Here is a 13,010-nt window from a genome sequence, read left to right on the forward strand (position 1 = left end):
ACACAAACACACAACTGCACATGCACCACTGTGCACGCACGCACGCACACACACAACTAAACGCGCCACTGCATATGGGCGCACACACAAACACACAACTGCACACGCACCACTGCACACACACACACACACACACACACACAACTAAACGAACCACTGCACATACGCACACACACCACTGGGCACATACACCACTGCAGACAAAAACACACCACAGCATACACAACTACACACACACACACACACCATTGCACTAACACACACCCCTGCACTTGCTCAAACACCACTGCACGCAACACTGCACACACACATACAAACACACCACTGCATGTGCATACACACACACACCACAACTTGCACGCTCGCATGCACGTCACTGCACACACACACACAACTGCACTCACACTGACACCACATACACACACACGCATGCATACATACACATCCCTGTGCGCACAAACACACAGACAGCCCTGCACGTGCTCTCACACACGTGCGCACACACACACACAAGCAGGAGAGCACAAAGAGATGTTCACCTATGCATACACACACACACACACACACACACACACACACACACACACACAAACACCAAGTGAGCATCTCCAGCAGGTGAATCACCACCGCACCAGGAACCATCAGGGCACACCTGTACACCAGCAGATTCTCTTCAGGGTGTGTGTGTAAGAGAGAGAGTGTGTGTGTGTGTTCACATCCGGGGTGTTTTCATTCTTGGTTCAGTTCAGATCTAAACAGATAAACAGGGTGTACACCTGTCAGCAGTGTCTGACTCTCACACTCACACACACACACACACACTCTCTCACTGACTGACTCACTCACTCTCACACACACACTCTCTGACTCACACACACACACACACACACACACACACACACACACACACACACACACACACACACACACACACACACACACACACACACACACACACACTCACACTCATGTATGAGGATGACTTCACTACAGCAGCTGATATCTGCTCCCTCAGTAGTGCACACTGCAGTGTACAGGTGAAGCAGTCCTACACTGGTGGATCAGATGCAGACAGACAGACTGATGACAATGTGCTGATGTACACCGCCTGAAAGAGAACCGGACCAGTCCGAAAACACCCCGTGTGTGTGTGTGTGTGTGTGTGTGATAATCAGGTCACAATCTCCCTGTGTGTGTGTGTGTGTGTGTGTGTGTGATAATCAGGTCAGAAACTCCCCGTGTGTGTGAGATCATCAGGTCTGAGTTCCTCCTACCGTTCTGGGCCTCGATGACGGCCGGCTCCACCTGATCCAGATCCTGCTTCACCCGCAGCTGCTTGTCTTTAATCACTTCCTGCTGCTTGTAAACCGCTTCCTGTATCTCCTGGCTCATGACCTGTAGACCAGACGGCGGTTAGCATTGCTCGCGCAGATGAAGTGTAGTGTAGCCTAGCCTAGCGTATCGTAGCACTTGCCTTCTTCTTCTCAGCCTCCTGCTGGTCCTTCACCATCTTCTTCAGCTTGTCGTTAGCGGCGGCGTTCTTCACCTCCAGCTCCTGACTCTTGATGCGCAGGTCACGCCGCAGCTCCTCCACCTGCAGCACACATACACCAGCATGAGTGTGTGTGAGAGAGTGTGTGTATGTGTGCGCGTGTCTGCATGCATGATGGCGTGTGTTATAGTGTCTGAATGACTTAATGACATTAATTTTATAAGACACAACACTTAGATATGCGGATATTCATATGGTGGCAAAGACTGCAACAACCAGACGGTAATGACGAGACGTTAATAACCAGACGATAATGACGAGACGTTAATAACCAGACGTTAATAACCAGACGATAATGACGGGACGTTAACGACCAGACAATAGTGACGAGACACTAATAACCAGACGATAATGACGAGACGTTAATAACCAGACGATAATGACGAGACGTTAATAACCAGACGTTAATAACCAGACGATAATGACGAGACACTAATAACCAGACGATAATGACGAGACGTTAATAACCAGACGATAATGACGAGACGTTAATAACCAGACGATAATGACGAGACGTTAATAACCAGACGATAATGACGAGACACTAATAACCAGACGATAATGACGAGACGTTAATAACCAGACGATAATGACGAGACGTTAATAACCAGACGATGACGAGACACTAATAACCAGACGGTAATGACGAGACACTAATAACCAGACGGTAATGACCAGACACTAATAACCAGAGGGTGATGACGATATGTTAATAACCAGACAGTAATGACGAGACGTTAATAACCAGACGATAATGACGAGACGTTAATAACCAGACGATAATGACGAGACATTAATAACCAGACGATAATGACGAGACACTAATAACCAGACGGTAATGACGGGACGTTAATAACCAGACGGTAATGACGGGACGTTAATAACCAGACAATAATGACGGGACGTTAATAACCAGACAATAATGACGTGACGTTAATAACCAGACAATAATGACGAGACGTTAATAACCAGACAATAATGACGGGACGTTAATATCCAGACGATAATGACGAGACGTTAATAACCAGACGATAATGACAGGACGTTAATAACCAGACGATAATGACAGGACGTTAATAACCAGACGATAATGACGAGACGTTAATAACCAGACGATAATGACGAGACGTTAATAACCAGACGATAATGACAGGACGTTAATAACCAGACGATAATGACAAGACGTTAATAACCAGACGGTAATGACGAGACGTTAATAACCAGACGATAATGACGAGACATAACTAACTAGACGATAATGACGAGACGTTAATAACCAGACGATAATGACGAGACATTAATAACCAGACGATAATGACGAGACACTAATAACCAGACGGTAATGACGGGACGTTAATAACCAGACGGTAATGACGAGATGTTAATAACCAGACGGTAATGACGAGACGTTAATAACCAGGCGATAATGACGAGACGTTAATAACCAGACGATAATGACAGGACGTTAATAACCAGACGATAATGACAGGACGTTAATAACCAGACGATAATGACAGGACGTTAATAACCAGACAATAATGACGAGACGTTAATAACCAGACGATAATGACGAGACATAACTAACTAGACGATAATGACGAGACGTTAATAACCAGACGATAATGACGAGACATTAATAACCAGACGATAATGACGAGACACTAATAACCAGACGGTAATGACGGGACGTTAATAACCAGACGGTAATGACGGGACGTTAATAACCAGACGGTAATGACGAGATGTTAATAACCAGACGGTAATGACGAGACGTTAATAACCAGGCGATAATGACGAGACGTTAATAACCAGACAATAATGACGAGACGTTAATAACCAGACGGTAATGACCAGACGTTAATAACCAGGCGATAATGACGGGACGTTAATAACCAGACAATAATGACGAGACGTTAATAACCAGACGGTAATGACGGGATGTTAATAACCAGACGGTAATGACGAGACATTAATAACCAGACGGTAATGACGAGACGTTAATAACCAGACGATAATGACGGGACGTTAACAACCAGACAATAATGACGGGACGTTAATAACCAGACGATAATGATGAGACGTTAATAACCAGACGATAATGACGAGACACTAATAACCAGACGGTAATGACGGGACGTTAATAACCAGACGGTAATGACGAGACGTTAATAACCAGGCGATAATGACGGGACGTTAACAACCAGACAACAGTGACGTGACGTTAATAACCAGACGATAATGATGAGACGTTAATAACCAGACAATAGTGACGTGACGTTAATAACCAGACGATAATGACGGGACGTTAACGACCAGACAATAGTGACGTGACGTTAATAACCAGACGATAATGACGGGACGTTAATAACCAGACGATAATGACGGGACGTTAATAACCAGACAATAATGACGGGACGTTAATAACCAGACAATAATGACGGGACGTTAATAACCAGACAATAATGACGGGACGTTAATAACCAGACAATAATGACGGGACGTTAACAACCAGACAATAATGACGGGACGTTAACAACCAGACAATAGTGACGTGACGTTAATAACGAGACGATAATGACGAGACGTTAATAACCAGTCGATAATGACGGGACATTAACAACCAGACAATAATGACGAGACGTTAATAACCAGACGATAAAGACGAGACATTAATAACCAGACGATAATGACGAGACACTAATAACCAGACGGTAATGACGAGACGTTAATAACCAGACGGTAATGACGAGACGTTAATAACCAGACGATAATGACGAGACACTAATAACCAGACGGTAATGACGGGACGTTAATAACCAGACGGTAATGACGAGACGTTAATAACCAGACGATAATGACGAGACACTAATAACCAGACGGTAATGACGAGACGTTAATAACCAGACGGTAATGACGAGACGTTAATAACCAGACGATAATGACGAGACACTAATAACCAGACAATAATGACGAGACGTTAATAACCAGGCGATAATGACGGGACGTTAATAACCAGACAATAATGACGAGACGTTAATAACCAGACGGTAATGACGGGACGTTAATAACCAGACGGTAATGACGAGACACTAATAACCAGACGGTAATGACGAGACGTTAATAACCAGACGGTAATGACGAGACATTAATAACCAGACGGTAATGACGAGACGTTAATAACCAGGCGATAATGACGGGACGTTAACAACCAGACAACAGTGACGTGACGTTAATAACCAGACGATAATGATGAGACGTTAATAACCAGACAATAGTGACGTGACGTTAATAACCAGACGATAATGACGGGACGTTAACGACCAGACAATAGTGACGTGACATTAATAACCAGACGATAATGACGAGACACTAATAACCAGACGGTAATGACGAGACGTTAATAACCAGACGGTAATGACGAGACGTTAATAACCAGACGATAATGACGAGACACTAATAACCAGACGGTAATGACGGGACGTTAATAACCAGACGGTAATGACGAGACGTTAATAACCAGGCGATAATGACGGGACGTTAATAACCAGACAATAATGACGTGACGTTAATAACCAGACGATAATGACAGGACGTTAATAACCAGACGATAATGACAGGACGTTAATAACCAGACGATAATGACAGGACGTTAATAACCAGACGATAATGACGAGACGTTAATAACCAGACGATAATGACAGGACGTTAATAACCAGACGATAATGACAGGACGTTAATAACCAGACGATAATGACAAGACGTTAATAACCAGACGATAATGACGAGACGTTAATAACCAGACGATAATGACGAGACATAACTAACTAGACGATAATGACGAGACGTTAATAACCAGACGATAATGACGAGACATTAATAACCAGACGATAATGACGAGACACTAATAACCAGACGGTAATGACGGGACGTTAATAACCAGACGGTAATGACGAGATGTTAATAACCAGACGGTAATGACGAGACGTTAATAACCAGACAATAATGACGGGACGTTAATAACCAGACAATAATGACGGGACGTTAACAACCAGACAATAATGACGGGACGTTAACAACCAGACAATAATGACGGGACGTTAACAACCAGACAATAGTGACGTGACGTTAATAACGAGACGATAATGACGAGACGTTAATAACCAGACGATAATGACGGGACGTTAATAACCAGACGATAAAGACGAGACATTAATAACCAGACGATAATGACGAGACACTAATAACCAGACAATAATGACGAGACACTAATAACCAGACGATAATGACGGGACATTAACAACCAGACAATAATGACGAGACGTTAATAACCAGACGATAAAGACGAGACACTAATAACCAGACGATAATGACGGGACATTAACAACCAGACAATAATGACGAGACGTTAATAACCAGACGATAAAGACGAGACATTAATAACCAGACGATAATGACGAGACACTAATAACCAGACGATAATGACGAGACACTAATAACCAGACGGTAATGACGAGACATTAATAACCAGACGATAATGACGAGACATTAATAACCAGACGGTAATGACGAGATGTTAATAACCAGACGGTAATGACGAGACACTAATAACCAGACGGTAATGACGAGACATTAATAACCAGACGGTAATGACGAGATGTTAATAACCAGACGGTAATGACGAGATGTTAATAATCAGATGGTAATGATGAGTTGTTAGTAACGTGACGATAATGACGAGACGTTAATAACATGACGGTAATGATAAATCGTAATAATCAGACAGTAAACAAAACTGTAGCTAAAAAATATTGTGTGTGTGTGTGTGTGTGTGTGTTTGTGTGCGCAGCTTACCTGGTCGACGGTCTCCTTGATCTTGCGCAGCCCCACGTTCAGATGCATCTGCTGCTCCTCCAGCTCGCTGCGCTTTTCGTTGAACAGGTTGGCGTAGTGGTTGATGAAGTCCAGGTAATGGCGCGGGGTGATGGCCATGGTGCGGCCGCCACGCTTCGCCAGACGGTTGTTAGCCTGACACACACACACACAGAAGTGCTCATATCAATATTGCACATGTTGATCATCACCATATATTGAGTTACTGATTGTGTGTGTGTGTGTGTGTCTGACCTGGTGCAGCGTCTGATGCACGAACACGCAGCCGTTGACGATGGCCTCTCGGTGTGTGGGCGGCTGCGGCAGCTTGTCGTATACGATGGGCATGTAATCCGGGACCTTATAGTTGGGCTTCTCCAGGTCCATCTTACTGGTAAACTCTTTACCCACCTGGTACAGCGCTTCAGTCGACCAGTCGCCAAACCAGTTCAGCACACACCTAAACACACACACACACACACACACACACAAACACACACACACAGTTAGACTGCAGGATGAAACACTTTAGCTGAACATGATCGATTCTTCCCTCTTATACAGGAGAGTGTGTGTGTGTGTGTGTGTGTGTGTGAGAGCAAGTGTGTGAGACCTGTTGAAGAGCGCGGGGGACGTGGCGGCGCGGTCCTTCAGGCCCTCAGAGGACGGGTTCATGGTGAACACCACGTGCAGGTTGCGGATCACCTGGCTGGTGAACCACTTGTAGAGCTCCTCGTGTGTGTCCAGCATCAGGCCCTCCTTCTGCGCGCCCTCCTTACACTGCGTCATCAGCGTGGCGTACTCGTCACCCTCGAACAGCCCGGGCACCTGCGGGCACACACACAGCGTTAGCACAGCAGCAGCGCAGGCTAGCAGTGAAAAGACGCATGCGCACACACCTCTCCATTAGCCAGCAGTGTGTTCATGCGCTCCAGGAAGCCGGAGTCCAGCACGTTCGACTCATCCATGATGAAGGCGATCTTCTCGTTCTTACAGCCGGAGCGACGCAGCACAGTACGCAGGTCTTCGTCAAAGTCCTCGCCAGTGTACTTCCTGTGCACCTGTATGGGAAACACCAGCGTTACTAGGCTAATGCAGCCGGAGCGAGCGGTCTAGGCATTATAACTGATGGATCAGTTCTCAGGTGCTGACTGTAACTCTCTCTGGAGCAGACGGAGCGCTCTAGGCTTGTGTTTAAGTCTATGTTGAAGATGTGATCAGATGTGTTGTCTTGTGTGGTGTACGGCTACGTGAAATCAGCAGTTAATGTTTTGTTTTAACCTTGATCTGATAGACGCTCAATCCGTTCATCCAGGCCACGAAGCGAGAGAGTGTGGTTTTACCGGCACCGCTGACACCGATCAGCAGCAGATGACCCTGCGGCTGCCGGAAGATTCTGCAGGAAGAGGAGCAGTTATTGACCATCATCAGGGGACAACCAGCCAGCGTGTGTGTGTGTTAGGTCTTCTTGTACCTGTCGATCCTCAGCACATGATCCAGCACCTCATTGAACAGGACAAGTGGGACATCCAGCTCCTCCTCATAGAACACCTTTAAACGGGCCTTCACATAGTCCCGCAGCTCCTCCTGCTCCACGGGGACGTAATCCTGCAGGACAGAGCAGAGCGTCACGCAAGGCTCACTAAATGCTCGCCACTGCCATCTCATCACTACTGTCACGTCATTACCATCTGGTTATTACAGTCTCGTCCTTACCGTCTGGATATTAACGTCTCGTCATTACCGTCTGGATATTAACGTCTCGTCCTTACCGTCTGGATATTAACGTCTCGTCATTACCGTCTGGATATTAACGTCTCGTCCTTACCGTCTGGATATTAACGTCTCGTCATTACCGTCTGGTTATTAACGTCTCGTCATTACTGTCTAGTTATTAACGTCTGGTCATTACCGTCTAGTTATTAATGTCTGGTCATTACCGTCTAGTTATTAATGTCTGGTCATTACCGTCTAGTTATTAATGTCTGGTCATTACCGTCTAGTTATTAACGTCTGGTCATTACCATCTAGTTATTAATGTCTGGTCATTACCGTCTAGTTATTAACGCCTGGTCATTACCTACTGGTTATTAACGTCTGGTCATTACCGTCTAGTTATTAAAGTCTGGTCATTACCGTCTAGTTATTAATGTCTGGTCATTACCGTCTAGTTATTAACGTCTGGTCATTACCGTCTAGTTATTAACGTCTGGTCATTACCGTCTGGTTATTAACGTCTGGTCATTACCGTCTGGTTATTAACGTCTGGTCATTACCGTCTAGTTAATAATGTCTGGTCATTACCGTCTGGTTATTAACGTCTGGTCATTACCGTCTGGTTATTAACGTCTGGTCATTACCGTCTAGTTAATAATGTCTGGTCATTACTGTCTGGTTATTAACATCTGGTCATTACCGTCAGGTCACTACAGTCTTGTTTTTCACATCTCATTATTAATATCTAGTCATTAACGACTTGTTTATAACCAGATGATAATGAGATGGCAAAAATGAGACGACAAACACTGACATGTTAATAACCAGATGATGATAACATCTTGTTGTTGATGTCTGTTTTTACCAATTGCACCATTAACGCCTTATTAAAACCTTATCTAGTTGTTAATGAGTTATCGTCACTTCAGTTTCGACCCTACAGTCTTGTCATTACCGCTTGATCATTACAGACGTCTCATCATTACCGCCTGGTCATACTATCATCATCAGTGTCTGGTCATCATGGCTCACCTTGGACAGCCAGTTGCTGTAGAGGATGGGTCTGTTCAGGGCCTTCTCGCGGTCAATGTTGGGGAAGTGTTTGAGGGCCACCATGTCGATGTTCTCGTCTGTCCAGCGTCTCTCCTCGTCCTCCACCAGTCTGCAGAGTACAACATTTATTTTATACTGGGAATGATCAATCTGATCTGACAGAGCTGATCTGCTTTGTGTAATGAGTCTGATGTAGTGGATCATTCCCTACACAGAGTTTCTCTTTCAGGCTGATCTGCATTTTCTCTAAGTTTAATTGTTTTTCTCTCTATTCTCATGTACACAACTGTGGCTCAAAGAGAATGTGTGTGTGTGTGTGTATTCAGAACTCTGACAGCTCTCTGATGAAAGCACTATCTGAGAAGAATTAAAGAAGGAACTATAGAGTAATTGTAGCTTTGGTTCTGGGGCTGTGAGGTCTTCTCACCGGTCCTGGAAGAGCCGCAGTGCCTCGTGAGCCCAGATGCGGATCAGGCCCTCCACCGGCAGCGTCTCCAGGGGCCGAAGGGCCTCAAAGATCCCCCTGACCCAGCGGGTCATCTCTCTGGGGGAGTAGATGTAGTGCGGCTGTGTGTCCTGGGTGAAGCGCTCCTGTTCAGAAGACACACAATATCACACTGATCATCTCCGCTCCACATGAACATCAAGCATTCAGAGACTGAAGAGGCAGGCATAGCCCTGCACGACACTGGAGTAACCTGCAATATTTACTGCAGTATGTTATCACCATATCAATGAAACGTCCCCAGAAGGACTGATCTAGGACAGCTCTATTAAAAGATCCTCTGTGGAGCCCGATAATCAAGTGAAATAACACTGTACAGTCTTCATTATACAAATAAATAAAAACACCTAATCTAGGTATTTGGACCTATGGTCTATGTATTTTGGTGCAGTGTGAGCGGCGGCTCCTGCGCATCTGTAACCCGCTGTGACTCCGCACTGCAGACCCTGTGCTGTGCTCATAGCAGACTCTGTGTTCAGCTCTGTGTCTGCGCACCTGAGACATGGTGTAGAACTCCACCATGGCGGCGGTGAGCGGCTCGGCGAAGGTGCGCAGTGACGGGATGAGCCTCAGCATCGCCCTGTTGAAGGTGCCGTAGATCTGTGTGAGCGACGCCGGCCCGGGATAATCCACATACACCACCGGCACATGCCGCAGAAACCTACACACACACACACACGCGCAGGAGGAACACACACAGATGAGCAGACTGCAACCATTCCCTCAATCTGAAATATTCTGACTTGACTTCTCCTCATCTAGATTAAGCTGCTTTACACAGTCGACATTGTGTGTGTGTGTGTGTGTATGTGTGTGTGTGTGTGTGTGTGTGTGTGTCTATCAGTGCTGCACCTGTATGACAGTGGCTTGCGGCCCGGGTCTGTAGGGGGGTTGCAGGCCCCCACGAACTGTATCCGCTCCAGCTTCACCCACGTCTGGTCTGAGGTGCGGTAGAAGCCGCCGTGCTCCACCATCTGCAGGAGGAACACACAGGTTACACCTCACACACACACAGCAGGGACGGTTCACAGGTCTCCTGCGCAGCTGAAGAACTCATCCACCCTCATCACTCGCTCTCATGTGTGTCCGTCTGTTTTTAATGTTGGTCACATGATCTCCTGCTGCATCTCAGACTGAACACACGTGTGCCTGCAGCAGCGTCAGAACACTCATATTCAGCAGCCTGAGGCTAATCTGAGGCTAAAGAGGAAGGAGACATTAATGGAGAACACTACTGAACTGACGTCTGCTCGCCTGCTGTGACAGAGTTACACATCATCTATTAAAATAGTGTGTGTATTAGCAACATCAACACACTCCACCCCTAACACACACCTGTCTGATGAAGGAGATGACGCGCTGTGTGCCGTATTTGTCCATGTCCGGCAGGTTGATCTCATCACAGAACAGCACCAGCCACTTGCCCAGCTGCACCGGCGCCAGAACCACCCCGTTAGGAGTCCTGCGGTACTCACAGTAATGATCGAACGTCTTCAGCAGCAGCTCTGGGGTCGTGGCGCTGGAGAAGTTCAGGCCCACCACCTGCGCACAACACACACACACACCATGAGGGATTCATTCATCACTCTTACTCTGTCCATCTAATAGGAGTGTAAATCTACACTGGTTCGGTTCGGTTCAGATGATCACGCCATTGATTGGGTTCAGCTGGATATGTCGGTGCATTGACGATGCTTTCCGTACAGAATTAGAGTTCTTCTTCACAACACAATGTTTTTATTAAAGTCTCTAATATGTGAATAATTATAGAGGATTCGTGAAGCGGTGTTGTCCTCTGATTCAGCAGTCAGAGATATGCACTGCTCCTATAATCTGAGCTGCTGAGAGTAAACGCTCTCTGACCGTCTCCAACTAAACTGCAACAGCAGCACAGAGGACAGCAGGAGCGTGTACAGCAAATACACTCATGATCCCGCTGGCTTTTTGAGCTCCACTAAACGGAGACTTGATTTATCCCTGAGCTCCAGCAGTGTCTGCCAGAAGCCTGTCTCCCCGTGGTGTGCGCTCACCTCCATGTCGGGCAGGGCTCGGAGTGCGCTGAACAGGGTCATGGTCTTTCCAGAGCCCGGCGGGCCACAGAGCACCAGCGGTTTGTGCTCCGCCAGCCACGTGTACAGCAGAGCCTCGTGCCGCACCGTATCCAGAGTCGGCACCACCACATCAGGGGACGCCACCTTATGGGTCTCCACCTCGATCTGGGGCACCTTCCCCTGCCAGGACTGCCACTCGCCCGTGATGGACACCTGCACAGGACACACACACACACACGCACACGCACACGCACACGCACACACACACAGTACAGCAGATTACATCACACACACACACACACACATAGGGTTTGTTGAGCAGAAGTGTGTGTGTGCGTCCGCACCTCGTAGTCGATGATGGGCACGTTGGGTGCAGACGGCAGAGAAACCGTGGTGATTCTGCGGATGTATTCTCCCAGTTCTGCTCTCATCTTCAGCCGGCTGTCTCCAGAAAACGACCACAGCACGGCGTAGATCAGATATTTCTGCAGGAGGAGGTCAGTGTCAGCATGTACTCATCATGTCCTCACACATGAGATCAGTCAAACATGAACAGCTGTGTTTACACTGGTTCTGTGTGATTTAGAGTCACTCCAGTTTGCCAGGACTCACTCAGGTTTGCTCTGAATGATTCAGATTGACTCTGGTTCAAGTGCTTTAGTGACTTCAGTTCATTTAGGGGGATTCAGAATGATGCAGATTTGCTTTCTGTAATTCAGAGCGAGTCTGAATCGCTTGACTGATTTATTCAAATTGTTTCATAGTGACTCCAATTAATTCAGAGCGATTCAGATCGAGTCAGAGTGATTCAGAATGTCTTCAGTTTTCTACAAGGGACTCAGGTTAACTCAGGTTTGCTCAAGAGTGATTCAGCCTGGTCTGCTCCAAATGATTCAGATCAATTAAGTGTGGATTAGATTTGTCAAAAGTGATTCAGAGTGAGTTTGGTTCATTTGAAAGATTTCACACCGACTCAGGTTTGCTGAAGAGTGATTCAGAGTCAGTCTGGTTCATGCCAAATTATTCAGATTGACTGATTCCTTCAAAGTGTTTTATAATCACTCTGACTAATTCAGAGCGATTCAGAGTCACTCCGGTTTGCTCAAGAGCGATTCAGAACAGTTTGGCTATACTCTAAATGATTTCAATCAATTCAGGAAGTTCTTAGGTTTACCAAATGTAAGTGAGTCCACTTTGAAAGATTCAGAATGACTCAGGTTTGCTAAAGAGTGATTCAGAATCTATTTTTGCTCCAAATGATTCA

The 13,010-nt window shown here is 46.1% G+C and overlaps 1 protein-coding gene and 1 long non-coding RNA gene across 3 annotated transcripts in view; both read right to left on the reverse strand.

Moving 5' to 3' along the window:
• Positions 1 to 13,010, reverse strand: part of LOC147839853 (uncharacterized) — a 195,997-nt gene that overhangs the window by 107,803 nt on the left and 75,184 nt on the right. The window lies entirely within an intron of this gene.
• The window catches only part of dync1h1 (dynein, cytoplasmic 1, heavy chain 1), a 74,378-nt gene that overhangs the window by 22,171 nt on the left and 39,197 nt on the right, over positions 1 to 13,010 (reverse strand). For both annotated transcript variants that reach the window (XM_087288649.1, NM_001042745.2), the window contains 15 exon segments: positions 12,091 to 12,231; positions 11,726 to 11,959; positions 11,031 to 11,237; positions 10,548 to 10,669; positions 10,191 to 10,356; positions 9,618 to 9,781; positions 9,170 to 9,299; positions 7,896 to 8,029; positions 7,703 to 7,817; positions 7,321 to 7,482; positions 7,035 to 7,249; positions 6,677 to 6,881; positions 6,404 to 6,577; positions 1,475 to 1,594; positions 1,275 to 1,395 (listed from right to left, as the gene is read on the reverse strand). In XM_087288649.1, coding sequence (XP_087144775.1) covers positions 1,275 to 1,395; positions 1,475 to 1,594; positions 6,404 to 6,577; positions 6,677 to 6,881; positions 7,035 to 7,249; positions 7,321 to 7,482; positions 7,703 to 7,817; positions 7,896 to 8,029; positions 9,170 to 9,299; positions 9,618 to 9,781; positions 10,191 to 10,356; positions 10,548 to 10,669; positions 11,031 to 11,237; positions 11,726 to 11,959; positions 12,091 to 12,231 — 2,410 coding nt within the window.

Source organism: Danio rerio, chromosome 17 (genome assembly GCF_052040795.2).
Source record: "Danio rerio strain M-AB ecotype USA chromosome 17, GRCz13ab, whole genome shotgun sequence".
In the NCBI taxonomy this organism is placed as follows: Eukaryota; Metazoa; Chordata; class Actinopteri; order Cypriniformes; family Danionidae; genus Danio; species Danio rerio.